At 43.1% G+C, this 27,729-nt stretch overlaps 4 protein-coding genes and 1 pseudogene across 9 annotated transcripts; 4 read left to right on the plus strand and 1 right to left on the minus strand.

The window, feature by feature from the left end:
• The first annotated feature begins 2,189 nt into the window (after window positions 1–2,189).
• Window positions 2,190–3,176, plus strand: LOC113579614 (odorant receptor 131-2 pseudogene; annotated as a pseudogene).
• Window positions 3,177–4,092: 916 nt separating this feature from the next.
• On the plus strand, window positions 4,093–9,464 carry tmprss5 (transmembrane serine protease 5). Of its 2 annotated transcripts, none has more exons than XM_081700432.1 (13): window positions 4,093–4,326; window positions 5,456–5,606; window positions 5,758–5,847; window positions 5,956–6,069; window positions 6,624–6,759; window positions 7,117–7,230; window positions 7,323–7,366; window positions 7,470–7,632; window positions 8,157–8,335; window positions 8,480–8,578; window positions 8,781–8,923; window positions 9,037–9,189; window positions 9,317–9,464. In XM_081700432.1, exons 1-13 carry the CDS (start codon window positions 4,219–4,221, stop codon window positions 9,323–9,325), a joined length of 1,503 nt encoding a protein of 500 aa, XP_081556558.1. In that variant the 5' UTR covers window positions 4,093–4,218; the 3' UTR covers window positions 9,326–9,464. The 2 variants fall into 2 exon arrangements, with proteins under 2 accessions (XP_081556558.1, XP_081556557.1); XM_081700431.1 differs by having other exon boundaries at window positions 4,095–4,326; window positions 8,151–8,335; window positions 9,317–9,463.
• A 366-nt stretch (window positions 9,465–9,830) lies between these two features.
• On the plus strand, window positions 9,831–12,842 carry pih1d2 (PIH1 domain containing 2). Its single transcript, XM_035534476.2, has 5 exons — window positions 9,831–10,266; window positions 10,399–10,516; window positions 10,657–10,905; window positions 11,087–11,349; window positions 12,179–12,842. Exons 1-5 carry the CDS (start codon window positions 10,084–10,086, stop codon window positions 12,311–12,313), a joined length of 948 nt encoding a protein of 315 aa, XP_035390369.1. The 5' UTR covers window positions 9,831–10,083; the 3' UTR covers window positions 12,314–12,842.
• On the minus strand, window positions 12,547–19,614 carry dixdc1a (DIX domain containing 1a). 4 transcript variants are annotated; one of them, XM_035534473.2, is made up of 15 exons: window positions 18,983–19,614; window positions 17,269–17,381; window positions 17,026–17,174; window positions 16,429–16,515; window positions 16,231–16,284; window positions 16,080–16,130; window positions 15,750–15,854; window positions 15,416–15,469; window positions 15,207–15,293; window positions 14,966–15,040; window positions 14,695–14,856; window positions 14,516–14,606; window positions 14,327–14,435; window positions 14,132–14,240; window positions 12,547–13,241 (listed from the first exon to the last, which is right to left on the minus strand). In XM_035534473.2, the coding sequence occupies exons 1-15, from the start codon at window positions 19,003–19,005 to the stop codon at window positions 13,158–13,160; spliced, it is 1,353 nt and encodes a 450-aa protein (XP_035390366.1). In that variant the 5' UTR covers window positions 19,006–19,614; the 3' UTR covers window positions 12,547–13,157. The 4 variants fall into 4 exon arrangements, with proteins under 4 accessions (XP_035390366.1, XP_035390365.1, XP_035390368.1 ...); XM_035534472.2 differs by having other exon boundaries at window positions 17,026–17,177; window positions 18,983–19,613; XM_035534475.2 differs by having other exon boundaries at window positions 14,516–14,582; window positions 18,983–19,612.
• Window positions 19,615–23,501: 3,887 nt separating this feature from the next.
• Window positions 23,502–27,645, plus strand: arcn1b (archain 1b). Of its 2 annotated transcripts, none has more exons than XM_027013688.3 (10): window positions 23,502–23,666; window positions 24,560–24,810; window positions 24,926–25,105; window positions 25,203–25,408; window positions 25,525–25,686; window positions 25,841–26,006; window positions 26,359–26,506; window positions 26,605–26,713; window positions 26,801–27,005; window positions 27,140–27,645. In XM_027013688.3, the coding sequence occupies exons 2-10, from the start codon at window positions 24,613–24,615 to the stop codon at window positions 27,227–27,229; spliced, it is 1,464 nt and encodes a 487-aa protein (XP_026869489.2). In that variant the 5' UTR covers window positions 23,502–23,666; window positions 24,560–24,612; the 3' UTR covers window positions 27,230–27,645. The 2 variants fall into 2 exon arrangements, with proteins under 2 accessions (XP_026869489.2, XP_026869488.2); XM_027013687.3 differs by having other exon boundaries at window positions 23,509–23,666; window positions 24,547–24,810.
• The last annotated feature ends 84 nt before the right edge of the window (window positions 27,646–27,729 follow it).

Consider the following 27,729-nt stretch of genomic DNA (forward strand, 5'->3'; position numbering starts at 1 on the left):
TACCAAAAATTCAAGTAATGATAAGAACTACCACTGAACAGTAGCAAATACAAAGAGAGGCTAGGAATAACACCGAGACTAGGATTTAACACAATAGGCTAGGATTAACACTCGCTATAACAAACAAAGCATGGATTACAATGACTAGCAAACACACAGGAAACAAGGAAGGGTTTAAATACACATACAATAAGATTTAACAAGACACAGGCACAACTCATGAATGGTGGGAAACTCAAACGAGGGGTGGAATATCAAGGAAGCTGTCACGATCGGCCACCCTCATGGTTTCCCTTGAGTTTCCCTGTCTTGTCAGTTTTCCTTTACTTCCTAGTTCTGTTCCTTGGTTTCGTTTTCTCTGCCCCTTGTCTGTTCCTCAATTCCAGTCCTTGTTTTGGTTTTCCCTGTTCATATGCTCACCTGTGTCTGGTTAGTCCTTAATTGTTTTGGTTATTTGGTTATTTAAGCCCTGTGTTTAGTTTCCAATGTTGTCATTTATTTTGGTAAGGTTGATCATGTGTAGAGTCGTTGTTAATGACGTTATCATCCTTGTTTTATTGTTTGCTTAGTTCATATGTTAATTTGCCTCAGTGTTTTCCCTATGTCTCGATTTCCTAGCCTCCCGTGTTTTGTTTCCCTCATTTATTAAAGAACCTCCTGCAATTGCATTCTGCCTCTCGCCTCATCCCTGATAAAATGTTACAGAAGCAAAGCAAAACAAAGACATGAGACAGGGTAACCATGACAACGAAGATGCTAAGGAGTGGCCAATCATGACAGCAATCAGTCAAAACTAGCCATGATACACAACATGAAATGCACCAAACACAACCCACACAACAACCACAACACAGCAACCCTACTGGGCATAGTGGGCAATTGCTCCTGAATTTCTTGGGGGGGGGGGCAGCTAAGTGGTCCTGCGGGTCCTGCGGGTGCTGCGGGTGCTGCGGGTCCTGGATCCTTGCATGCTGGATCATAGTGTGGGCATGCCAGTCAGTCCAGCAGGGTTCCCAGGGAGGAGTTAACTTTGTATGTGTATGTTTTTTGCACAGGCATAAGACATGGTTGTCGCCATTGATGAAGGGAGGTCATGGCAATGTAGACCTCTGGCGCGGGGGACCAGTGTAGGTTTGGGGAGAAGCAAGTAAACCAAAGAGATGACCAAAGAGTGCCATCTGCATATCTGTGATAGGACAGCCCAAAATCCAGCAAGAAAGTATGTATATGTTAAATAAGAGCAACCCAAGAATCAAACTCCGGCAGACACCACAGGCACACTTTCAGAAAGAGTATAATTTTTAAAGAGAAGCCTCACCACTGCAGTTTTTAGTGAGTTAGGAAAAACACCTGATAAGAGTGAGGAGTTTTCTACCTGAATTATATTGGTTGCTATTGAGTGAAAAACATTCTTTAAGAAGCTAGTTGGTAAGGCGTTGAGGCCGCAAGAAGATGATTTGAGGGAACTCACTGTATTATTGAAATGTTATTGTTCATAGCACTAAACTGGGTAATTTTCTCCTTTGGGTCAAATATGCTCAGACCTCTCTGACATCCTCTTCAGGTATAAGACCTGGCACACAAAAGCAGACTAAAAGAGAAGTTGGCAACTATCTGCTATGTACAATGTGTAACACTACAAAGCCATTTCCAGGACAGCTTTCACTTGTTGGAATAAGCATTTAGAAATGTTTATGTTTGTTTAAGTCAGTTGCCATGAAGGGCATATGTAGGTGTCATGTAGCCTTTCAAACAATGCCATACAGCGAGGTGTTGCCCAATATTCTATTATTCAGTAACTTGAAAAAGCAGGCTATGCCCTAAACACTTCTATATCTTATACTGTTTCAAATTTGAACATTTACATTTTTAACAACATTAATTGTCAGTGTTACAAACATGCTGTGTAAGTGGAGTACTGTCAGTCTCCAAACTATTTTTATAAGTACCATGGAGTTCTATTGGCTCCACCTCTTCAACACAGCACCTTGATAACAGTATAAATGCGTTAGACAAATAACCAGTACCATTGCACTTTGTGTTCACTGTTGTTTTTCTCTTTCCTTTCTGTATACATCCAGTTTTCCAATGGGACCTATATCCATGTTTGAGTGCTGTCTTCAGAGACATTGATCTGTCAGGTGTATCATTTTCTCTTATATTGTCTTTGAATTCCATTTTTTGCAGAAATGCAGGGCTCAGGTGATAACAGCAGCTTAAGCAATAACCTGCTCTATGATTTCTCACGAGTATTTATGAAGATTACAGTGCAGATTCTGGTGGGAATTTTCCTCTATGTGAACTGTTTGATGATTTACACCTTTCTGAGGAAGGAGACATTCAGGGAAGAGACTCGCTACATTTTATTTGCACAAACATTATTTACAGACTCTGCTCTCATGGTGTTGAGTGATACACTGTCAATTATGAATAATTTATTTTACCCTATCCACATAATTCCTTGTGCAATTTTGTGTACAGTAACAACTAATCTCACAATCTGTACTCCGCTGACTCTTGTGGCAATGTGTCTGGAGCGCTATGTTGCTATATGCATGCCTTTAAGACATGCTGACATCTCCACCAGCAGGACCAGATTCCGAGGACTCCTGATAATATGGAGTATCAGTTCCATAATTCCATTGTTCACCTTAGTAGCCTATTTGGCTGTTATCCCTTCAGGTGCCCTGTTGTCTTATACAGTGTGTAGTGTGGAGCTAATGTTAGGGAAAGACTGGCAGGCACAAGCACGTTCTAGCATGTTCCAGGTCCTTTTTCTCTTCATGATCATTATCATTGCCTTTACCTACATTAAGATAATGATTGCAGCCAGAGGGGCCTCATCAGAGAATAAGAAACTGACCAGCAGGAGTCTTAGGACTGTGGCCCTGCATGCCTTTCAGCTGTTTCTATGTATAATGCAGTTTTTAAACCCTTATTTAGAAATGGTAGTTTTGAAAATAGACATGTTGGCATATGCTATTTTAAGATATGCCAACTTTATTATCTTCATAATAGCACCACGTTGTCTAAGTCCATTGATTTACGGACTCCGAGATGAAATGTTTTTCCATGCTTTAAAACATCATGCTCTATGTGGTCTTGATATACTTTTTTCAACATTGTTCAGTGTTGATCAGTGGAAAAAAAGACCCAACCAAATTCAAAACATTTAAAAGTACTGCAGCTTTCATTACACAATGGGAACCATTACATCAGTGTTTATAGGCATGATTTTTATTTTTCCCATCATGTTTGACAGTGTCTAAATTATAAAAATTCTAAATTCCATATCTATGTCACTTTCTCCACGGGGAATATTATTCTCTGGTTATTGACTAAGATATGAAACCAAGTTTTATTAAATTAGCATTTTATGCTTGTCTGTTTTTATTTTGTGTGTAATTTATAGAGAAGTCCCTGTAACATAATTTTCCTGATTTAAATACGATAGTTGTTGGAGTGCAGATGAATTTATAGATTATTTCTGAACAACCACTGTAATTTTGTATGAAATTTTCAGAATACTATTTTATGATACCCCTTACCTGTTTCAAGCCCATGTGGCTAATCCCACATCAAACACGTCGTTACCAAAAGGTATTTCATCTGCTGGTCTTGCTGTAATGTATTTGGGAGATTCAGATTCTCCCCAGTTGACATATAAGTTTTGAACTAATGACTTATAAGTGATTCCAGCATTATCTGTTACCTCTTTAGTGCTCGTGTAACAATGCGAAATGTCTATATATCTGACAAGAAAGTAGCGACATCTTGTTTTACTTAATTATACCTTCACAAAGCCACACAGACATGTATGACACCTCTCACCTTACAACACATTTGTGTGTAATGTCCTGCTCTCGGTGTGCATGAGCGGAATATGCAGGCTATCTAGATGTTGAAAAGAAATGATGACCCTCTGCTTTTCAACGTTTTGTAATTTAGAAACTGTTCTCCAAAGCTGCGACTCATCAGATAGTAAGTCCTTCTGCAAAGTGGACACAGTGTTGGCACAGGTAGAGTGGGGGTGTTGCTAAGCAACCTGCATCCTATCAGTGACATGGGGATACCTTTGGAGATGTTTATACCTACAAAGAACTGGTTCAGGCAGTGAGCCTAGGCCCCAGTAAAAAAAACAATGGGCTCATTCTTTGCTCCCCTGCTGGCCTCATGGTGTCTTTGTTAAATGATAAAGCCTGAGTGGTGTTCTGGCGGATGGCTGCGCGTGGAGCACAACCGGCCAGCCGCAGCACGGAGACGAAGTGGGGAGCTGGAGTGGCTGGAATCAGGCTGACTTCAGTCCACACAGGCAGGAAAGACACGGTGAGGCTTCTCAGGCACAACACCCAGCACTCCCACGCGTGCCTCGTAGCGCCAGCCTTTCTGTTAACACGAGTGACGAAGTTCGCATGCTGAGCTGGTTAAAAGGATGTGCAGGATTACATCTTAAAACTGTGGCACTATACTATAATGGCAGTAATTCTGTGATTAGTGTATCTGACACTTCAGTGCAGACCTGTCCATCTTGAGGATCACCTGTAATTCAGCGATGTAAGAAAAATGTTTTTCTTATATAAAAGGGTAAAAAGTTAAGTATCCAAGTTCTTTGTATTTTTTTTAAATCCAGATTAAATAAAAGTACTCATTTAGTGTAGCTCATATGTACTTTACTGGATCTTATTTTATTGTAGTTTAATTTAGATTATTTGATTTTATATAGTTTAGTTTATATTTTATTTAAACTGTTGGATGTTATTTTATTACTTTATCATTTAAACTGTTTAATGTATTCTGTGTAAAGCATTTTGAGATTTTGAACTAAAAATGAAAAATAAAAATTATTATCCTTATTATGGTTTCAGCAACCTTGTGTGAGACATTGTCCAGGACATAAGGTTGCATTTACTAACATTATTAACATTTTAGTTGCCTGCAATTATTATTTACTTTTATCATAACTTTGGAAGCACTTTTAGTACGTCACTAAAATTTTCATTAATAATATTTTTGTTAATAATAGTCTAATGTTGAGTACACAGATGCACATGTCAGATTTCTTCTTCTTCTTTAGTACTGTAGTATTGTAGTAATGTAGATTTAGTACTGTAGAGAACCTCAAATCTCAACAATTTCTTACAAATTCCTGTAAAACAAATTGCTCATTTTTGGCTATTTTTTCTAACAAAATAACAAGTTTGAATTCTAATATTTTTAATGTCAAAAGCAAATGTCACATGACAGCAGAGCAGGACTTTCATTGGACTCTGATGAGTGAGTGAGCAAGACTTGGAGAATCACAGGTGGATTACTGAGCAAAACAACATGGAGTCCAGGGGCCTTGACAGCAGACATGGCACAGAAATGATTACCCTGTGTAACACCTGTCTAGTCTGGGCTCTCAACACTCCTGAGCCATTTCAGCTGATCAATGGAGTCATTGTCTGCACTACAGGGAGTGAGTGGGGGAGCAGAGCCCAGGAGCGCTATGGCAATCAGGCCCTCTCTCCAGGCCGAGAGGATGAGAGGAGATGTGCGTGCAGGGGGCCAGGGGGTCCAGGGGGGCCTTGGCGCTTGGCTCAGAGTGCTACACTCCTCCCGCCCAGGTACATGCCCTGCACTGCACGTGCCGAACACACCCGTGCAAGCTGATGCCCTTCCGAAAGTGTCATTACCGACTGAACCTTTTACGGTGGGATGTTTGCGTCTTTCCATTCTCTTCTTGAATTTGACCAGTGCTTCATTTCATGTCTACAGAAGTGGCCACTCAAAGAGTGATTAGAGCATTGGCAGCTCTGTGTGCTCTTTGGCTTCTTGGAGGCGTTGTTGTTGGTGTGTGGTACATTGGTAAGACCATCCACATTCACAGACAGTTCAAAATTCATATATATATATATATATATATATATATATATATATATATATATATATATTCCCCTTTATCTCTCTTTTTAGTCAAACTGTTTTTAAAGCCTACCTCAACTCAGAGTCCTACAGGGCTGGAGGACACCAAAGACACCCCCTTTTGCAACGTGTCAGAGGACACGGCTGCGACTGACCCCAGGAAAGGTCTGTGACCACGGCTCACTGTACTGCCCTCCCAGCCTGTCTCTGAAATAATATAGGGTCAGCTGGTAAACACAACAGCATGGACAATCCGCTAGCACTGGCTACACTGAATGACAGACGACACACGACAGGAGAGGGACCAATAACATGTCAAGCAATTAGTGAGATAAACCATATGGCAGAACATAAATAAACGCTGTTAGATAATATATACTAGGAGTTGCAGTTTTGAAAATGACAAATAATAGCACCTAATGAGCTGATGAACACTGAGATATTTTCATATTTCACCCTTTCATTCTCTCTCCATCTCTCTCTCGTTCTCTCTCTCCCACTCTCTCTTAACTGGGATTGGTACATTGCAATGGACCATAGGTAAGTGAGAAAAATACATTTGATCAGAAGCACTGTGGATTATTTTCACTGTTATAGACGGCGTTTAACATGATGCTCCCTCTACTCTCAGCTTTCATCATGAACTTTGCAAAGTTGTCCAAACACCCCCCCCTGAACCAAATCTGTGTGAGGATGGTGTTTGACTGAAAGAGACTCAGTGTTTTACAGGATCAGCGGCGAGAACTCTTTGCTAGAGATCCGGTTGGAGAAGCTGCAGGCCTGGATGCCTGTGTGCTATGAGCGCTGGAACACCTCGCTAGGAATGCTGGTGTGTCGTCAGCTGGGCTATATGAGGTGAGAAAGGCTGACAGTTCCATCACACTCCATCAAACCTGAGCGCACACGCACACACACACACACACACACACACACACACACACTCACGCGCACACGCACACGCACACACACACACACACACACACACACACACACACACACGTCCAGCTCTCGACACTTTTGACTCGGAGAACAGCTGTGACTCCCTTCAAAGGTTGACTTTGCCTCCAGTGCCGCCATGCCCTGCAGTCATGCTCAGTGCAGAGTGAAGTGGGTCGTGTGTTGCATGCACACGTTTTGAAAGTCCTGTGATGGGTGTGTTGTTCACTGTTGCGAATCTAACCTTTGTTTGATCTAAGTCACCTGTGCTTCTAGATTAACCGACCACAAAGGGGTGAATTTGACTGACGTTGGCCCAAACTACACAGATGGATTTGTTCAAATTACCTCAGAGCACCAAAACAGTCTAGATAGTTTATGGCAGTTCAGGTACTTTCTTTTGCATATATGTTATATAACATACAAATAATGGATTACAGAACTACAGCCGACATGCCTTCTTTCATTCGATTCCCTTCTAGGGGCAGTTGCAGCACAGGAAGGGTGATAGCTTTGAAATGTTTTGGTGAGACTTGAATTAGGTTTCCTACAGACAAATGTAAATGTAATACTAAACACTGAACTTTTCAGTCTAATAAAACAATAAAGGGTCATTTTCCCTTGTGTAGAGTGTGGTACCAGGGCAAAGCTGTCAAGAATAATTGGGGGTGTTGAGGCTGCACCGGGCAGCTGGCCCTGGCAAGTGAGCCTGTACTACAACAACCGCCATACCTGTGGAGGAGCCATCATCACCAGCCAGTGGGTCCTCACAGCTGCACACTGTGTCCACGAGTAAGTTTATCTACACGCACATCCATCGTTGACCAAAGCCGGGCTGCACTTGTGTGTACTGGCAGTGGTGGCTCGGTGAATAAGGTTCTCGACTGGTAATCAGAAGGTGGCCAGTTCAAGGCCCCCCCCATCGTTTCGTTGCCACTGTTGGGCCCCTGAGCGAGACCCTTAACCCCCAGTTGCTCAAGTTCTGTTCAGTCCTAATTGTACTTTGCTTTGGATAAAAGCGTCAGCTAAATCTACACGCACATCCATCGTTGACCAAAGCCGGGCTGCACTTGTGTGTACTGGCAGTGGTGGCTCGGTGAATAAGGTTCTCGACTGGTAATCAGAAGGTGGCCAGTTCAAGGCCCCCCCCATCGTTTCGTTGCCACTGTTGGGCCCCTGAGCGAGACCCTTAACCCCCAGTTGCTCAAGTTCTGTTCAGTCCTAATTGTACTTTGCTTTGGATAAAAGCGTCAGCTAAATACTGTAAATGTACTTGGGCAAAGTGACCCTGGCACGGCTTCTCATTTAAGTTACAGGCTACCTCAGGCGTCCAGCTGGGCCGTCTATGCTGGGACTGTAACACACAATCCGGCTAAAGTGGCCAAGCAGTCTGTTTACGCTGTGGAGAAAATCATCTACAATAAGAACTACAGCCACAGGAGTCATGACAGTGATATCGCGCTGATGAAGTTGAGGACTCCGTTCAATTTTTCAGGTGATGGATGCACTCACGTGAGTGTCCCCCATCCAGCCCTTTCTACTTTATGTCCACAGGCCTGTTAAAAACATAGTGTGGACCTTTTAGTCTCCTTAACTGTTTAATCTAAAGAATTGTAATGACCTTCTAATCCCTCTCCAGACACCATCAGGCCTGTATGTCTACCACAGTATGACCACGAGTTTCCTGGAGGAACAGAGTGCTGGATTTCTGGCTGGGGATACACCCATCCTGACAACAGTAAGGAAAGTATATATGCTAAATTCCATAAATATAAATGTAAAATATATGCATATGCATTATATGTAAATACAGAAATCTTTACTATACAAATTTAATGCACAACTATGTGCTTTAATGAGCACGTGTGTGCTAAGCAGTTATGCAGCACAAGGGGCTGATGCATCAGCGTGCTAATGTCTGTTTATTTTTCCTTGCATAGTTCATATTCCTGACACTCTAAAAGAGGCTCCAGTGCCCTTGATAAGCACAAAGAAATGCAACAGCTCCTGTATGTACAATGGAGAGGTGACCCCTCGCATGCTCTGCGCTGGATATGCAGAGGGAAAAGTGGATGCCTGTCAGGTGAACGTCCACACCACAGAAGCCTTCAGTTAACATCTTTAAAGGCACTCTCCAAAATGTCCTCCTGTTGAAGAGCAAAAATAAAGGTGGTGAAAATATTTTCCCATGCACAGGGCGACAGTGGAGGGCCTCTGGTTTGTCAGGACGATAACGTATGGAGGCTGGTTGGAATTGTTAGTTGGGGGACAGGCTGTGCTGAGCCCAACCACCCAGGCGTATACACCAAGGTAGCTGAGTTTTTAGGGTGGATCTTTGACACGGTAGAGGTAAGTTACAGTAATAATTTACACCAAACAGGTCACACGATTGATCAACTCTCCAGGCAGCTTCGCTGTCGATTCTTTCTTGTGTTCTGAAGCTAATATAAATGTGATATTTCTTCACTCCATGCAGACCTACTAAGAGTGAAATCCTACATACTACGGGCCTGGATTTCCCCATGTACTGGATATTGCAGACATTTTTCAGTTTTTGGGGGGTTTTTTGTAAAGACTCTACTTCTAAAGATAAATATTCTGTTTAAAGTCCGTGTTTGTGTAACTTATTTTTTCTTTGATCATCAAATATTCACCAAATATTAGCAAGCTTTACAACTTTTGTATTTGCCTCTGTGAGTCTTCAAACTCCACCACTCAGCCACATCGCCATGATCACACTACACCTCTCAGTCCTTCCTGCCTTCCTGACTTACAATCACTGCCCAGATGATAAACAAAGTGCATGCCGACACACGATTTTATAAATACATCTACAACCTAATTTCTCAATCAAACGGCTTTCATGATCAGGATTTAGTCCTATGGCGTCTCTGAACAACTACCGCCATCTAGTGGACCGCACTAGACATTGCATTAATTTGTAAGCCTCGTTTCTATGACAACATGCGATACTTTGGAAAAGACTTGCCACTTGCAGCTAACGCTAGCCAGCTAGGTTAGGTAACATTAATTTGTGTAATAGTCTACCTCGTTTAAATAAAAGATATTTCGAAAACATCACTAAATAGTAATACCTAGTTAAGTGATGCCTACATAAGCGAGGCTATTGCCAGTGAGTTGTGGGCAGAGCTAGTTAACCATAAAGTAACCTAACCTTAAACTTAGCTAGCCAGCTAACATCTACTTACTTTTCTGGCAACACAACAACACAACATTTGGATCATGGAAATTCCAAGATGCCAGAAAGCTGCTCTAGAGCAGGTCGACCGGTTTTGGTCCCTGTTGGATGACATGTCGCAGAACGACCCTGGAGCGTACGAGACTTTCCTCAAGCGCCAGCTGCGAGATGGAGCCCAGTATTTCTCTCCACCGCAGCCGCGTACCTGCCTCCGCACTTCTACACAGGTGTAGTGTGGTGTAAACGTTTCCAAACTGTCTCAAATGTTTCCTAACATTTTGGCGGCGTTGGCGGAAACAACGACGTGTCTCGTTTCTTTAATGAGAACTTTCGAAATTTTGTTTTATTCTACGCAAAAGCCAGAAGAGATACTGTACGTCAACGTGTGCGGGTGGGGACGTGTGCCTGCACCCGCCTCTCCCACTCAGCCTGTTCCAGTATGTGGCGGACGCGTAGAGTCCGTTCCTGGAGAGAAAGGTACATTTGCTTCTTCATCTCGCAAAGAAGTCTGGAACCATCCCTGGACGTATGCCCAAGCATTTCAGTAATGCAGCATTAGCAAGCGACGCCTTACTGCCGCCTTATTCTGTTCTACAACTTTTCTGTTTGTTTTGCAGAAAAGTATTCAATAGTGGATGTGGCCTTCAACCCTGAGGTTCTTCAGATGGCAGAGGCAAGCGTGCAGGAAAAGGATCAGATACACCTGCTGGCTCTGCACTTCATCCAGCAGCAGAACAAACTGAACCTGTCCCCGCATTTCACTGTCACCAAAGCCAAACTCAAGGGCAGTTTGCAGGATATGAAACGTCGGCTTATGTCTTCGCACCAGTCCAAGTGTAGCACAGCTAACATGCAAACCGAGCCCGGTAAGAGAGAAACAGCTTACTGGGCACTGTATGCGGTTTAAATGTTACCGCCGTGGGATACCGGGCCGGAGATTTTAACAAATAGTTTTGAAAACTGCGACTTTTCCAGTTGATTGTAGTTGAAAGCTGCTAAGTTAGACGCTCCAGTGTGATATCGAAACCTGCTGCCTCTTTTCCACAGCACCCTCCCTTCTTCAGCAGATCTGCTCGCTGCGGACAGAGGAGAGTGCAGAGGGCTGCGTCACTAGGCTGAGCGGGGGGCAGGGGCAAGGCCCTGCTAGGGCGGGCCTGGTGACGGTGATGTCCAGCACCGAGGCAGCCCGGTGCCCGCAGCCCAGGCACCAGCTCACAGTGTGCCCAGAGACCTCCACGCGGACCCTGCGACTGCGCGTGGACCTGCCCGGAGTACACGCCGTCTCCCAGTGCCAGCTCAGCATCACCCAGGTCACCGCAGCTCATGCAGAAAAAAAGCTCAGTTTAAAATAAGCGTCTGCGCGAGCTGTTGCCGGCGCTCATTAAACTGTCCCAGTAGTCAAAGCACTTTACTAATAGGAGATTTTCATTATCAGGTTCCCCATCAGTGTCATGTGTCTTCTATCATAGGATATTAGTGTTTAGCATTAAATATTGATGGTTAAAAAGAATTCCGGGTATCCGTATTCCAGACTATCTCTATCTCATGTGATTGAATTATGAATAGCCTCATTCAGGTGTGTTCTAGCTTGGCTGACAGAGCGGCTGGGTCATATTCATGGCCTTGGCTGAAATACCTACTTACTTGTTTCAGGCACTTAACCTTATATTTTAATAGATGTTTATTTTAGTAAGATATTTCAGCGGCAACAAAAGTTAAACGTATTTTGTCCCAGAGATTACAACGAATCTGTTTTTATAATCTTTCTATTAGACATTTTTAAAGTAACAAAGTAAAGTATTAAACAAGTAATAAAATAAGTATCATATTACTTATTTAAAATAAGGCTGTTATAACACTTAAAATATGTACAAACCTACCTCCAAATTGTAGTATATGACCTCATGAACGTCCCCCTTCAGTGTCTAGCACTAGTCTGCTAACATAGAGGGGCTCCACTTTCCTTGGTACCACTTTTCCATAGTATACATAATGAGATATATGTGTATACTGGAACAAAAAACTGGGTGAAATTCTGAAGACATTTGGATTCAGTGTGAAAATCAGTTTTGTTGTTTTGTTTGTTTGTTTGCATGTTAACCAGTCTGGACCTAATGTGAGGTGTTTATATGCATTTAGGTGGATGTTCTGCTGGAGGTGGAGGATATGTATTATCTCCACCTTTGGTTCCCAGAGGCAGTTAACGAGAACACCTGCTGTGCAACGTACAACAAGAAGAAACACACGCTGACAGTTACAGTGTGTGTACTGTAAACTCAAGAAGAAGGTTCCCAACAAACCCCATTCAAATTCCTGCTAACTCCTCTTCAGCAACCTGTGTGCGTGGCAACGTATGCCATGAAGTTTCACTTCAGCTAGGGATGTACACCATGTTGAAACCCCCAGTGACATTACATAAACACTAACAGGCATGCTTCCGCTCACACTTACACATATTCACAAATGACAAAGGACTTAGAAGGTAGAGGAGACTTGATGCACTCAGGTTGTACATGACATGCAAGTTTACTTAAGAAAAGTGCATAATATTGGATGCAGTTGGTTGCAACAGAATAAACACTATAAACAAACATGTACAGAGGATATTGCAATAGTGTGGTCCCATCTTTCCCAGCTTCTGGTCTGAAGTGACGACTGATTAAGACTTTAGATTAAAAGGCTGATTTGGGTCAACCAGCTAAAGACCGTAAGCTGTGACTGAAACACAATAGTAACTCTAGAAATATGGGACTTGTTCATTATAGGTAGCTTGATGTCTAATAAACGTTCATTGCTTAAAGGATGACAGTCTATTATCTTTTGTTTAAAATGCATTGTACATGTGCTCTTTATTACAACACATTTTCTAAACAACATATAAAGATTTCTCACAAGGAAAAAAAAAATACAGCTGATAATACCAACAGAGTTCTTATAAACAGTACTTAGAATCACTTTTCACCAGATAAGGACATACTATAAACCTGGCTTTGGGATGAAGTGAGAGGACATGGTGCGTGATATTGACAGCACTGTGTAGTGTTGAGGTATACACACACAAAATGGACCTGAACCGAAACCAGTCCCCAGGTCAACAAGGATTCTCTTCAGGGTGTAGTCAGCGCCCCTCGCCATGGTCTTCCTCCACCCAGGCAACAATCTTCCCTTCCCATCCAGGTACTACAGCATCATTTTGGAACACCTGGTGAACAAGGTCAATGGAGGGGAATTTGGAGAGCTGTAGCCATCATCCTCAATTTATTAAACATTTACCATATATGGACGTAACAAAGGAGGAGGGCATGTAACACGCCCGCTCTCAAATCCAGGACTTTCAGACAGTAAACGTGTGCTCTGACAACCAGACCAAACAGCCAGCTCTCTGACACAGCAGAGAGTTCCCATCTTACCTTCCTGAGTGACAGTCTCGGTCACAATGAACATTAATTTTAAAAGTGTTAATAAGTGCTATTTTTAGAGACATTTTAGAGAAAATCTATATATATGTTTTTTCCGTAAAGTCCGGGTGAAGCCACATCTTTTCCAGGTCTTCTCTCAGCCCTCAGTATTTTTTGAGCTTTTCGTATTCCTTGGTCCTGATATTACGGTCAATTGGGATTGCTACATCTATCACTACAGTCCTCGTCTGTTCTTTGTCCATCACTACTATGTCCTGTTGTTTAACCATTACCATTTTGTCAGTCTGGATCTGGACATCCCACAGGATCTTAGCATGGTCATTCACCACCTTTAGGGAAGTGTCCCACTTTTGACCACAGGGCTTCCAACCGTTAGTTTCTGTATACTATGCCAACCACTTGGTTATGGTGCTCCATGTATGCTCTGCCTGCTAGCATCTTGCATCCCACTGTTATGTGTTGGATTGTCTCAGGGGCATCTTTGCATACCCTGCATCTGAGGTCCAGCATAGTGTGGTAGTTCTCAGCCAACTGATCTCGTGTTCAGAGCTTGTTCCTGTGCTGCCATGGTTAGTTCATCTGTACCGTCTTTCAGTCCAGCCTTTTCTAGATATTGGTAGGACTTATATTCGTATATTTAATGCTATATATTGACTTGTAGAACTGTACTTACCTCTTCCTTAACTGTTCCAAACTCTGGGTCCAGAGACTTGAAGTGATATCTGAAATTGCCATGTCTGTCCACAGCTACCTTGAAGTCCTGCAGCGTGATCTCCCCAAGTCTGCAGGAAGGAACAGTTTATTGGAAAAAAAAATCTCTGCAATGATCTGTCAGCTGAGCACTGTGGAGGTGTTGCCATGCTGATACCTCTTAGGAATGTTTACTAGGAAGGGCGTGAGAGAGCGGTCTGTGAAGTACAGAACTTTAGTCACGGCAGATGAAGCGAGCACAGGACTGCTGTGCGAGTGGGCCATCTCTGTAACAACCACACACAATTCACTTAGTAACACATATGCTTCAATTATTAGTTCATAATTTATTCAGAATGTGTCTCACTGGAACTAGGTGGCCATGATTCTCTTTCTGTGTGATTGGCTCTCTGTCCTGGAGATTTGGTTGAGTGCTGTGGTGAGACATGATGAGAGTTCTGTGATACACAAGTAAGAATTGAGTCTTGAATTAATGATGGTAGTATGTCCAGAGGACATGTTTTCAGCACAGGCCTAGAATCTTGCCTTTCTGCCTTGCCTCTTCTTTGAGTCGCTGGTGTGGAGGCGGTCTATGAGGTTGGCCATGCCCTGTTCCAGGGTGTCCAGGGTGTGGTGCTGAGGATCGTGACCACTGAAGCTGTTCCTTAGGCTGCGCAAAGCATCTCGCACCAGCTGTAGTTCATCACCCTGACACACACACACGCACACGCACACGCACACACACACACACACACAATCAAAAAACAAAAAAAAATCCTATTATTTCCAGTCAAAATCCTTTTATTTTCTGACTTACCACTCCATGCTGCAGAAAGGGTGAAGAAGACATGTCCATCGTGTGGGTGTAGCCATTGTTCTCACAACCAGACACCTAGAACAAAAAACTAGCTCATAAAAAAGGCTATGGAGTTCACGTAATCAACATCACTCCAACAAAGTGCAATTACGCCCTCTAGTGGGTCCAGAGTGCATTTAAACTTGTTCCCATGCCACAATGCTGGAAATATGAGGGATGATTCGTGTTTTGGGAACTTTACCCCGTGACTTTCACTGAGCCTGCGCAGTGACTCGTCCAGTTTAGCTTGCTGCTGCTGAAGTAGCCTGTCTTTCTGTGCCAGTTCTTTCTTTGAGAAAAGCACACATTTTCCCACTTTAATCCAACATAACAAGGCGCTCCAGTTATGTAGGCGCTTCGTGAATGTGGTTCTGAAATTCTTTGAAAGAGGAAGCTACGAAGGCCACTTACTTTACATTCACTCAGCAGTCTGTCTCGATCGCTCAGCTTCCTTTGCAGGTCCACCTGGAAACGTTAGTATATAAATCTGCATATCATTTCTGTAGTCACGTGTTTGTACGAGGCCTCGTGTACGCAGCTCAAAGCGGTTTTCCCAGTGTAAGTCATTGGGTGGGTGAGTGGTTTTCCCAGTGTAAGTCATTGGGTGGATGAGTGGTTTTCCCAGTGTAAGTCATTGGGTGGATGAGTGGTTTTCCCAGTGTAAGTCATTGGCTGCGTGAGTGGTTTTCCCAGTGTAAGTCATTGGCTGGGTGAGTGGTATTTAAGGTGTCAGGTTTCTACTCACGTTCTGCCCTGTTAGATCCTCTTTGTCCATAGTGGATCTCATGAGCTCCTGTTTGAGCTGTAGCACTGTGTCCTCCTGTGCTAACATGCGCTGCTGCAGGGAATCCTGGGATGGCAAGAGAACCGTCAGAGGGGCAAGCCCAGAGCTGAATTCCATCAGTCGGCTGTGAACTCCAAAAACCTGCCCTACCCCAGACTAATGGACTTTGCACAGTATTCACAGATTTTCACATACATCATTAGAGCAAAGTCACTGTAAGATGTGCTTCTACAACAAAGCATTTGTAAAACATCAGGCCAGTGGATCTAGGCTTAATTCTGCCTGGCTTACCTTAACTGCCTGGAGATTGCGTGCCTCCTGCTTGAACCTCAGAAGCTCTCTCTGAAAGACGCATGGTTAAAAGCATGTCTTTAGTGCCTGCTCTCTGTCTGGCCGCTGCTACTCGGCACACGGCTTCTCTTCATTTAGCCCATGCACTAACCTTCAGATCCAGAGACTCCTCCATGCTCTGATCAAGGCGACTGCGGATCAATATCTGCATGGAGGAAGAAACAAGGCCCTCTGTCAGTCACGTCGGCCCGATGGCTGAAGGGTGCCTGGCGTCTGTGGACAGAGCACTCATCTGCCACGGCAGAAAGCTCAGAGGGCACATTCTACCCGTTAGAAACAAGGAGATTACCAGCTGCTGTTCTGCCCCAGCTGCGGCTTCGCCAAAGAAAGAAGCCGTTTGCTCATCTTCGGGCAGTGACCCATGAAGCAGCAATGCCTGGAAGGGGAAATTAAATTAAGACACCAAGTAAACAAGCCAGTGCTGGTAAACATGTAAACAAAGCAGTCCTTGAACCGTGTTGCCATCCAGTGCACGTATGCTGTATGAAACACAGGGATATCCAAACAACAGGTATTACATGATCATCCATGGATGCAGTTTGGTGATGAAGCATTCCTAAAGCCACCCCTCCCCTTGTACATCCCTATCCTTCTTTATTTACAGAAGCTTATTGCAGTCTCTCATTTTTATTAAAATACTATTTATTTATTTATTTATTTATTTTTACAACTATGTAAAATGTTTGCTAACATGCTAAGTACTGGTCATTTCCAGAATTGTAAAAATGTTCCCAGATTAGGAAACTCAGTGACTTACTGTCCACTAATACCTGTTAACATTAATGCATTCTACTGTAATGTTGTATTGATTCTCCTGCTATTTCCTACTGTCAGTGTTGTTACTCTTAGCAGGACGTAGAGAACAGAACTAAATGCTAAAGCTCACCTGAAGCCTTGACACCATCTTCCTGGTCTCCTGCATCTCCTTCTCCAACTGCTCCTGCTGGGCACACAGCTGCTCCTCCCAGGAGGTCCCATCCCCCATCCCAGCAGGCTCTGGGCCCGGAGATGGCTCGTTGATCTTCGCTGCATCCTCTGCTGCGAGCGCAGGAGAAACGGGCGGTGAAGCAGGAGCGGCTGAGAGAGCAGGACCAAGGTGTGCGCCGAACTGTCCCCATGGCCCTCTTACCTCTGAGGCTCTGCGGCTGCACGGTGTGGTTTCCCTCAGTCCTACCTGGCTCCTTCGACGGCGTGCTGAGGTACTCCTCCTTGGGGGTGTGGGCAGGGCTTGAGGAGCTGAGGCTGGAAGGAGGCAGTGTTAATCAATAACTGTGTGCATGAGCAGGATCATCATGTCGCAAAATAATAACCTGTAAACATAAATTAATTGCTTTTGAAGAAAGCGTTATCATTTTTTTACAAATCAGTTCTTTTGTGATTAAGATCAGTGTAAAACAAGTGATCCAATGGTGAGTCTATATTTAGTTTATATATATATATATATATATATATATATATATATATATATATATATATATATATATATAAGCACTGTATGTACCCCTTTCATGTGTGTGCCATTCCCTTGTAGGTTTTACCTTTCTAACCAGAGTGATGTATGCTTCCCGAGCATTCCACTGAAGTGAACTCATATCTTTACCATAGATGTGAAACTGGAAGCCCATCCCTAAAGCACCACAAGCTGTTACTAAACCTCAGTAATATGATCTTGTAAGACCATATTCCCACATCTTCACATTAAAAGGTGACTTAAATATTACCTTAGAGAATTTAAAAGACGTTGGTCAGTCCAGTCACTTAAAATATGCAAATATTGATTTATATTATTATCAAACAATCAGTAGCCAGTGATGCCTTTGTGTATAATGGGTCATTTAAATTGAAGGCAGTGAACTGATTAAATATATATTGATTGCTGGACAGATATGATGAAAGATATGCAGATTAATGGCACACTTCTTCAGTGGTAAAATCATTTTGCAAAGTGGCCTTGTTTTCCCTCAGATGATGTTTAGTATGCTTTCTGTAAATGTTCTGGGTGCTTTTCACAGTTGCTAAGGAGAACAGGTGTCAGAACTGACATCAAAAGACCACAAAAGAAAGCAAAGAGTCAGTATATTTGTAAGTTTATCAGCTGATTATCTACTAGCAGTTTCACTGTAAAACAGGCCGTGGCTTTCCTTGGAAACATAAAACCCATGCTTGACAAAAAGCCTGATACAGTGTCTGTATTTCAGTGATAAAACCTGTTTAACCAGATATCATCTCATGGATCTGCTGTCAAAGCCATCCAGACATTAAAAGGTACGTGCTGCCACTACACTGAAATGAAATGATTCTCATGTTTTCTCAGTGCAGCGTGCATGGTGCTCTATATTCAGTTAACAATACTGCCAACACTCCTAAGTGTCATTAACTAATCACATTCAAATCTAACTAATCATCCTGATCAGAAAAACCCATCAGACCATATGGATGGACAGCACTGACTATTGCAGATACAGTGGTCAGTGGTTGCTAGGCACTTTTACTTCAGCAGAAACACCCACAGCTTGCAGTCACCCACTCGTGGAAACATAGGCTGGTGCATGCACCTCATCCTTAGTAAGGAGAAGAATTAATTATCTAAAGCCCAACAAATGGCAGATTAACACAAAGCCACAATACCGATGGACAAAGGTACAAAGAGACACCATGATGTTAGCAGATGAAGAATGGGGACCGCTTAATAGAGAGCATCTGTTTGGTGCATTGTCTGGAATGGAGCATAGGGTGTGATTGTGAGAGAGAGAGAGAGAGAGAGAGAGAGAGAGAGAGAGAGAGAAGGAAGGAGGAGAAGAGGGGAAAAGTCAAAAGCTGAAAGTACAAAATTTTATTCATACCATTTCATTGGTTTGGCTCCCATGCTGGTAAGTTCTCTCTTACTCTCCCATGTTGTTCCTACCCAACATGTGCCGTATGTTGGAGCAGCGGGGCAGGACCATAGCAGACAGACAGAGCGCCCCTGGTCAAAAGACTGTGCACATCAGTCAGTAGCACAACAAAAGCAGCTTGCACAGAGCAACCCACGCTGGGCTAGCAGTGATGGGGAGAAGCCCCCAGTCACCAGATATCCCTGAATCTCTCTCGGCACGAGTAGCACACAAGACTCAAGACACAAAGTAAATCTCCTTCAGCCTGTTTCAGCAGAAATAAAGCCCTAAATCCTGGTCAATACATGTGTATATCTCTAAGAGAAAAAGCTCGAGGGAGTCCTGTTTTCAGCACCAAGCCATAACAAGAGAGAAACGAGGACCACAGTGGTATACCAACCACCCCCCTGCCCCACCCCAGTTACCATCTGTTTCTTCAGTCACGTTCCTGCAAATAGTATACCTCTCCTTTTCAGATTTGGCTTTCAGTGATGTAAATCAGAGGGGTTTTTCCCCCAGTAACATTCCCATGCCTCTCTCTCTCTCTATCTCCTCCTGGTCTTTCCCTCTCCCTTGTTCCTGTTTCAGTTCAGATGGTTCAGCCCTGCTGTGTTTACCCTGCCCCCTCCTCACCCCTCCCTTACACACGAAGTCTCTCCCCCTGAGGCGCTCAGAGAGGGAGGCTGAGGCAAAAGCCGCTACCACACTACGAGACTACGAGGCTACGAGGCTACGAGGCTATGATGTAATGACTCCATAAATAACTTTACAGCTTATGATTCTAAAATAAAAAGCAACTGAGAGGTTTAGGATTATGTGAATAGGGATCTGAGTTCATTACTACTGTTGCATCATTATTCATATTATTCACTCAGTAACTTGACACAAATAGACACACACATACACACACACACACACACACAGCAAAACAATCTGCTATAAAAATCACCTGCCTAATATTGTGTAACCCCTTCCTACTGCCAAAAAAGCTCTGACCCATCAAGGAATGAACTTTACAAGACCTCTGAAGGTGTCCTTTGGTATCTGGCACCAAAACATTCACAGCTGATCCTTATACAGGATGAACCTCCATCGCTCAGACTGTATCTGTTAAAATATCACAATATGGTCCAACCTTTGTACATCCACTCGGTGACAGGCAGTGGTCAGTGTTGCCCTATATGTTATCTGTTTTTCTTATTTATTGTTTATATGTTTTTAAAATGTTTTTTAATGCTTTTGTGTTGCACCATGGTACTAGAGAAATGTTATTTCATTTCTCTGTATACCTGTATTTAGCTAAAATGATAATAAAAAGCATCTTGACTCTTGACTTGACTTGTTTCCCTGGCACATCCCCCAGATGTTCCATCAGATTGAGTTCTGGGGAATTCAGAGTTCAAGGGTGCATTACCCTGCTGAATGAAGCAATTTCCATGAGGGAATACTGCCATGATGATCCTGTGTGGCTCTAAAGGGGTCAAAAACCATGTTTAGGTAGGTGGTACATACACACACACACACACACACACACACACATATGTATGTTCTGAGAGTGTAGAGATGTTCTTTTTCTCTGAGGTTCTGGAAAAAAAAATCTAACCAAGATCCTGAAGGGTTCTGCTCAACACATGTATTTTAACTTAGTAGTCCGAGCCTGCGCACACGAGTCGAGATTGACTTTCCTCTGTTCTAAATCCAGATGTCACTTGCGAGGGAAATCTTTTTTCCCCTATGTAGAATGGACTGTCTCCCTATCTTAGCTATGTTCCATTGGATTCATACTTTATTAGTTATTCTGAACATGAACCTTCTGATAACAGAGTTGGGTTTGTTTCCATGGCAACGTGGAAAGCAGAAGGAGTGTTGAATTTATGGTTGTCCCACAGCGTGTCTATTTATTTCTAGCCCCAACGGTTATAGTGACAGTGGAATGCGTCTCTGCGGCTTGGAGCTGACAGTATGTTGGGTGGCGGTCTTATTGCCAGGCTGGAGGGGCCTTTATCCTGGTTGCTTCAGGGTGGATTACCCATCCTGCTGAGGGCTGCAGTCACACCAAAATTTGGGGGCGGGTGGGGCTGGGGCTTCTTCTTATCTTTCTGCGGAGTGAAAGCATACCGCGTCCGTGACGCAGAGAGTGAAATCTTCTGGCACGCGGTGATGCTGGGGCTCCATCCAACTTGCAAGCAGCTTCTGTTGAGACCTTTCCAACTTAACCACACATAAATCTGTGCATGCTCATGAGTAGATGAGCATCAGTGGCATTCACATCCCCATGAGCAGTCCGGAGAATCCCAGGGTTCCCACGTCTCCGTTGGGGTAGGCAGCAGTAGCTCTGCTGTATGCCAAAGGGGTGTGCGTGGGTGAGTGTGTCGTTGGCACAGAGCTGCTTGGATCGGGGCATAAGTTTAGACTCAGGCATGGGCAGAGCAACCATCACCAAGCGAGAAAATGGACATAGCGTTCCAAAGGTCCTGCTGCATTTTTTTTCTAGCATTCTTTCCATTCCAGGTCCTTGAGCAGTAGGACCATGAATTTTCCATACCCTTTTATACCATGCACTATCAGCCTTACATGTGCCACTGTCCAAACTGCTGTGACAGCAGCGTGTTGGAGGTAAGTGAGATAGGTGTTGTGAATCACAAACGCAGTCAACTCAAATGCATCCGAATGATCTACCTGAAATACATTTACAAAAGAACATGTTTTCCATAAGCACGTTCTTGTAGTTAGAGCTTGTAGTGTGCAGGACTGTCACGTTTCTGACTATACTATGTGGCAAGTATTTCACTCTGATATGCAGGTTAGAATGGATAAATTCTGTTTTGGGATCAACCTGGATGTGAAGTATTTCTTTCCTGAAGGGCTGTCAGTCAAGGTCAAGGATGAACGAGTCTAGATTCATGGGAAACATGAGAAAACATGGAAAGCACACAAGACTTGGCCTAACCACACAACCTTTTGCATGAGTGCTCCATTCAGTGGATATAGAGACACACTAAAAACACATCTATGTAATAACATATCACCAGATGAAAAGAGTCCTCATGCTCTTTTAGTCAACTAGCTGGGAAAAGGACTGACTGCCAATGGGACGAGCATGGCTGTGTGGCGAGGGAATTCTGTAGGAGGTGATAAAGTACTAGTGTGTGGACCCTAGGTCATTCCACTCCTCTCTGACCTCAATGTTGTGTTGACCATCTGGGTCCCCCAGACAGTGTGGGACATCCCTGAGTGCAGCACCCCATCTCCTGTGAGGACACAGCTGCTGCACCAAAGTAATGTGACCTGTGTTAAAGGTGCGCTCAGGCCCTGATACCCAAACGACTCTTTATTTATATAGCCCTTTTTTTAAAACAAGGTTTACAGGGTGTTTTACAGAGCAGACTGTTTTATTTCCTCCGAGAGCCTGCAAAAAAAAAAATTAAAAATAAAATAAATGCACATTTTCAAAGCATTGACCATAGTGACTAGATTTAACTATATAGGATTTTAAATTCAAACTCTAATATTGTGAAAGTGTGACCATTAGACTAAACAACACTTTATATTCATGCGCGGAGGTTTATAACGGACTTTTACCTGTTTATAATCTTCAGTTTGAGAATGCCTTTTGAAATCACGCGGTCAGATAAAAGCGCTTGGTGGTTATGATCACGGTGAGTTGTAGCTGAAAGGGGAAACCTCAGAACATTTAAAGCTGTCCAAGTCACATTGTCATGAAACCGATACACTGTTAAATGCAAGAGACATATTCTTTAGTAAATCCACTCTCCTCCATGCATGGACAAGATTCAACCAAATCATATTCTTGGTATTGACAGTTCCTGGCCAGAGTACTACAGACCCAACATGTGTTAAATTCTTGAAATTACTAGTGTTCAAAACAGCAGGAATGTATTGTAATTTTGCATGCCTCAAAATGATAATGTTCATAGTGTTTCTTCATAGTCTTTGCTTTATGACTTAGCCACATGAACTATGGTCAGGGATAAAAAATGGATAAACATTTAACATTAGAGGCGAGACGTTGGTTGTTTGATACCGGGCTCTACCGGTTTGGACTACTGTGGGCTGGGCCTTAGTCAGCAGTCCCTGTGTTTACAATCATGCATCTTTTCTTTTTCCCCCTCTTCTTCCAATTCTGACTTATAACTTTACTGGAACTTTCACTGTCAGCAGCGGCAGTGGCCAACTAAAGCACCCGAACTATAGCAACTCTTATTAAAGTAACCGAAATATGAAAATGTCTGTTTTTGATTAAATATTATACCCAGGACACGTACTCTCTTTCGTAGTTCCAAAAATAATGCTTAAATTAATCTATTTATGCTTCAGAAACGTCCTATTAATCCTATTAATATTGTAATTGGATGAACCTTCGTCTTGCAAGCACTGTTGAGAGGCGAAGTAGCACAAACGCCCCTCCACGTGGGGTGGTGTTTCGGGGCAAGCCCACGGTGGAGGGTGCGCCGTGAGTGCGTTTGAACTGTTTCCGGTCGGAGACGTGGCTCTGCTCTTCCTACAGGATACGAGGCGGCCTGCTTGGTCCTTTCAGGGAAAACAAACATATTGGTCAGGCGCTTATTGTGTTGCTGTACACTGGCAAAACGTGTCGCTGTGGAATTAAGCACCTTGAAACGGAGCAAAAATGGTAAGGAAGTTTTTAACCGGCTTTAACGCTAGATAGCATTATTTAGCTAACATTAGTAGCTAGCTAGGTTAGCTCGTTGGCTAATGTAGCTTTAAGATAGCTAGCTAGCGGTTGCTAAGGAGCGCCGTAGGTTGGATGACAGGAGTAGCTAACTAACTAATTAATGTTAGTTGCATCTGAGAACTAACTAACTAGCTAGCAGGTTTAGTCTAACAAGATTTTTGTGAAACCCTTTCTCTCTCATTGTATGTTAACAGACATTTCAGAAATTACATTTTCCTTGGCTAACTAGCCATATGTTAACAGAGGGTAGCTGGATGCACAGGTGTAGCTAATTAGCTAGCAAGCTAGCTCGGTTACTTCGATAGGTTTACCATTTTCAGACTAGATTTTATTAGCTTATCTAGTTACCTAGCTAGGTTGATTATCATGTATCCTAGTGGGATCACTAACATTTGTTTGATTATACCACTAGACGTGTAGATAAGTTAGCTGGCCAGATAGCTGGCAAACCAAAAGTGACTTTCCATAATAGTGCTAACGTTAACGTTATCCCGGTAGTTTATATTAAACCGGCTTACATGAACGGCCTGGAATAACGTTGTCTGGAAGTTAGCTGGGGTGTATAATTGTAGTTAGCTGCTTGGTGCTTTTAGTTATGTAGATAACGCTACCTAGCAACTTTTATAGGACGACGAACACAATCTGTGTATTTAACAGATTAGCTGTGACTCCTCAGCCATTTGCTTCTGGCGAGCATCAAGTTAAGACTTTAGTCCCAGCCTGTTCCTAGTAGTTTTGTGGATCAGCATCTGTAGACGTGAATAAGGTGTTGTGCCAGTTTGCTTACATTTGTTTATGACTGTTAAAATAATTTTAGGTGCTTTTGGCAGCGGCAATATGTACCAAGGCAGGAAAAGCCATCGTGTCGCGGCAGTTCGTAGAGATGACGCGAACCCGCATTGAGGGACTCCTGGCTGCTTTTCCTAAACTGATGGGAACAGGAAAGCAGCACACCTTTGTTGAGACGGACAGCGTGCGCTATGTCTACCAGCCCTTGGAGAAGCTCTACATGGTTCTTGTCACCACAAAGAACAGCAACATTCTGGAGGACCTGGAAACGTTGAGACTCTTCTCTCGGGTGGTAGGAAATTTTCTTTTACTTTTTGGTCCCAAACACTTCCATGTGTTGCATTAAATAACTTTTAACGTGGACAGATGGCCTGTATTATGCAGCTTAGAGATGTTTATTTTTTCAGATCCCTGAATACTGTCGTGTACTGGAGGAGGGGGAGATCTCAGAACACTGTTTTGACCTCATTTTTGCATTTGATGAGATTGTTGCCCTGGGCTACAGGGAGAATGTCAATCTGGCTCAGATCCGTACTTTCACCGAGATGGACTCGCACGAGGAGAAGGTCTTCCGTGCAGTCAGAGAGGTAAGGGGACGGGCTTGGTCGAATAAAAAGTATGACAGATGAGCATCTTCATCTAAACGTCCCTCATTCCTCCTAAATTACTTGTCCTTTCTTTCAGACCCAAGAACGGGAGGCAAATGCAGAGATGAAAAGGAAAGCAAAAGAGCTGCAGCAGGCAAGGCGAGATGCTGAACGTGCAGGCAGAAAAGCTCCGGGCTTTGGAGGGTTTGGAAGTTCGGGAATGAGCAACCTCAGCCCCGCTGCCATCATTGCTGAATCAATGGTGGAACCAGAGAAGCCTAAAATGGCCTCCGCCCCAGTTAGGTGTGTGAACAAGACACTGACACTGAACTATGATTTAAGGAATCTCACTGAATTTGAGTACTTGTATAAACCGTAACTTATGGGATTACGTGATGGGATGCTGTTGTGATTTGCAGGCCAAGTGGTCCAAGTAAAGCACTGAAACTGGGTGCCAAAGGAAAAGAGGTTGATAACTTTGTAGACAAACTGATGTCCGAGGGCGAAAACGTCATCCCCAGTGCAGGAAAGAAGCAGTCAGATGTGTCTAAAGTTCTTCAGCCTCCAGTAAACACAGAGGGGTATGATTTCTCATACTGTCATCTATCTCCAAGTAATTTCACCAGAAACATATAGAAGTTATAATACAGATTGCCAAATTCTCAAGCTGAAATGTACCATTGCTCTTCTGCCGTGAGTAATGTGTGGCTCATCTGCTCTTCCCCTGTGACTCAGTGTACATCTTAAGATAGAGGAGAAGATATCTCTCACCTGTGGACGTGACGGTGGACTGCAGAACATGGAAGTCCTGGGAATTATAACCCTGAGGGTCACCGATGAGACAAATGGCCGTATCCGCTTGCACGTTAACAACAATGACAAGAAAGGGGTGCAGCTGCAGGTGCTTCTGAGTTCTGGTGTTGTGGTGTTGCATGGTTGTAGAAAACGCACTTCCTGCAAGCGCCTAGCAGTCATGTGACGCTGTAGGCCGACTGAGCTTGGCCTTGATGCAGTAGATCCACGTCTGATACACCTGTTTTCAAGGTCAATACACCTCTGTTGTCAATGGTACATGTGTAGGTATGGTGTTTTTATTGGTTTTTAGAGATGCACCAAGAAAGATATCATTAAAATGCTTCTTTATTATAGAACATGAATGCAAATGTGTTTAAATAAAATATTTGAAATATGATTTAAAAGTAAAAGTATTTCAGGAACAGTTACAAAAAAATGTCGTCCCCTCCCCTCTGTAGACCCACCCCAATGTAGATAAGAAGCTGTTCACAGCTGACTCGCTGATTGGTCTGAAAAACCCAGACAAGGCCTTTCCCCTCAACAATGATGTAGGCATTCTGAAGTGGAGACTACAGACCACAGAGGAGTCCCTCATTCCTTTAACCAGTGAGCCCACCTTGACCTTGTTGCTGTCTACCTGAAGACCTTTAGGGTTAAACAGTGTTGGCATAATTTTCTCATGTCATCTTTTGTTTTATCTGTAGTAAACTGCTGGCCCTCAGAAAACGGTAGTGGTTGTGATGTGAACATTGAATACGAGCTCCAGGAGGAAAGCCTCGAACTCAATGATGTAATCATTACGATCCCAGTGCCGTAAGTCCTTTTTTAAAATGCATCTGGCCAGAAAATACCTTTTTGTTTTGGATGTCGCTGGTTGTATCATGAATTAACATTTTGCAGGTCAGGAGTAGGTGCCCCAGTCATTGGAGATCTTGATGGGGAATATCGCCATGACAGCAGAAAAAACATCCTTGAATGGTGCCTGCCCGTCATAGATGAAAACAACAAAACCGGAAGTCTGGAGTTCAGCATAGCTGGAAAACCCAATGATTTCTTCCCTGTTAGTGTCTCGTTTGTATCTCGGCGCAATTACAGTGACATTCAGGTGAGCGAAAACTGCTGTAGTTTTTAGCGTAAACTAAATAATTTAAGGTTGTGGGGGGTGGGGACAACCATACGTTATTTTTATAACATAGAAAAATATTCAACCTTCCTCTGCCTTGCTTTGTGTTACTACAGGTGGACAGTGTGACCCATGTGGAAGGGGGCAGCCTGGTCAAGTTCTCCACTGAGACTTTGTTTGTTGTTGACAAGTATGAGATACTCTAAAGACTTCTTCTCAAAGAAATATTTTTCTACCCTGCCTGCCTACCTGTGTGCCAGTTTGGAGACAGTTATACCAGACTCTCAAAATCCCATTCAGTGGTGTGCACTATTGGTGTATTTATATGTTTGTATGACAAAGAAAATTGTATATCTTTATATAAAATGAATATCAGTTAAATGAGCAGCACCTGCCATGAAAATAGGTGAGTCTGGAGGCCAAGGAAATGACGTCCTTAAACATCAACTTGCAGCTAAACAAGAACCTGGACCTATAAGTCATCACCGCCCTTAATATAAATAAGAGAAGGAACTAGCCAGTTGCCCAATAAAAAATGTTTTTCAAGATTTGTGATACATTGGAACCAAATGCTCAAATCAGTATATTGTTATTAAAATTCTTCCTTTTTACCTGAAATGAATGAAGACCAGTAATGTTTTAATTTTCACTTTCAGTTACAAAGGAACTGATGCTGCACTTGTTGCTTCACTGTTTTCTGTGCTAA

Source organism: Electrophorus electricus, chromosome 17 (genome assembly GCF_041902795.1).
Source record: "Electrophorus electricus isolate QZ-2024a chromosome 17, ASM4190279v1, whole genome shotgun sequence".
NCBI lineage: Eukaryota > Metazoa > Chordata > Actinopteri > Gymnotiformes > Gymnotidae > Electrophorus > Electrophorus electricus.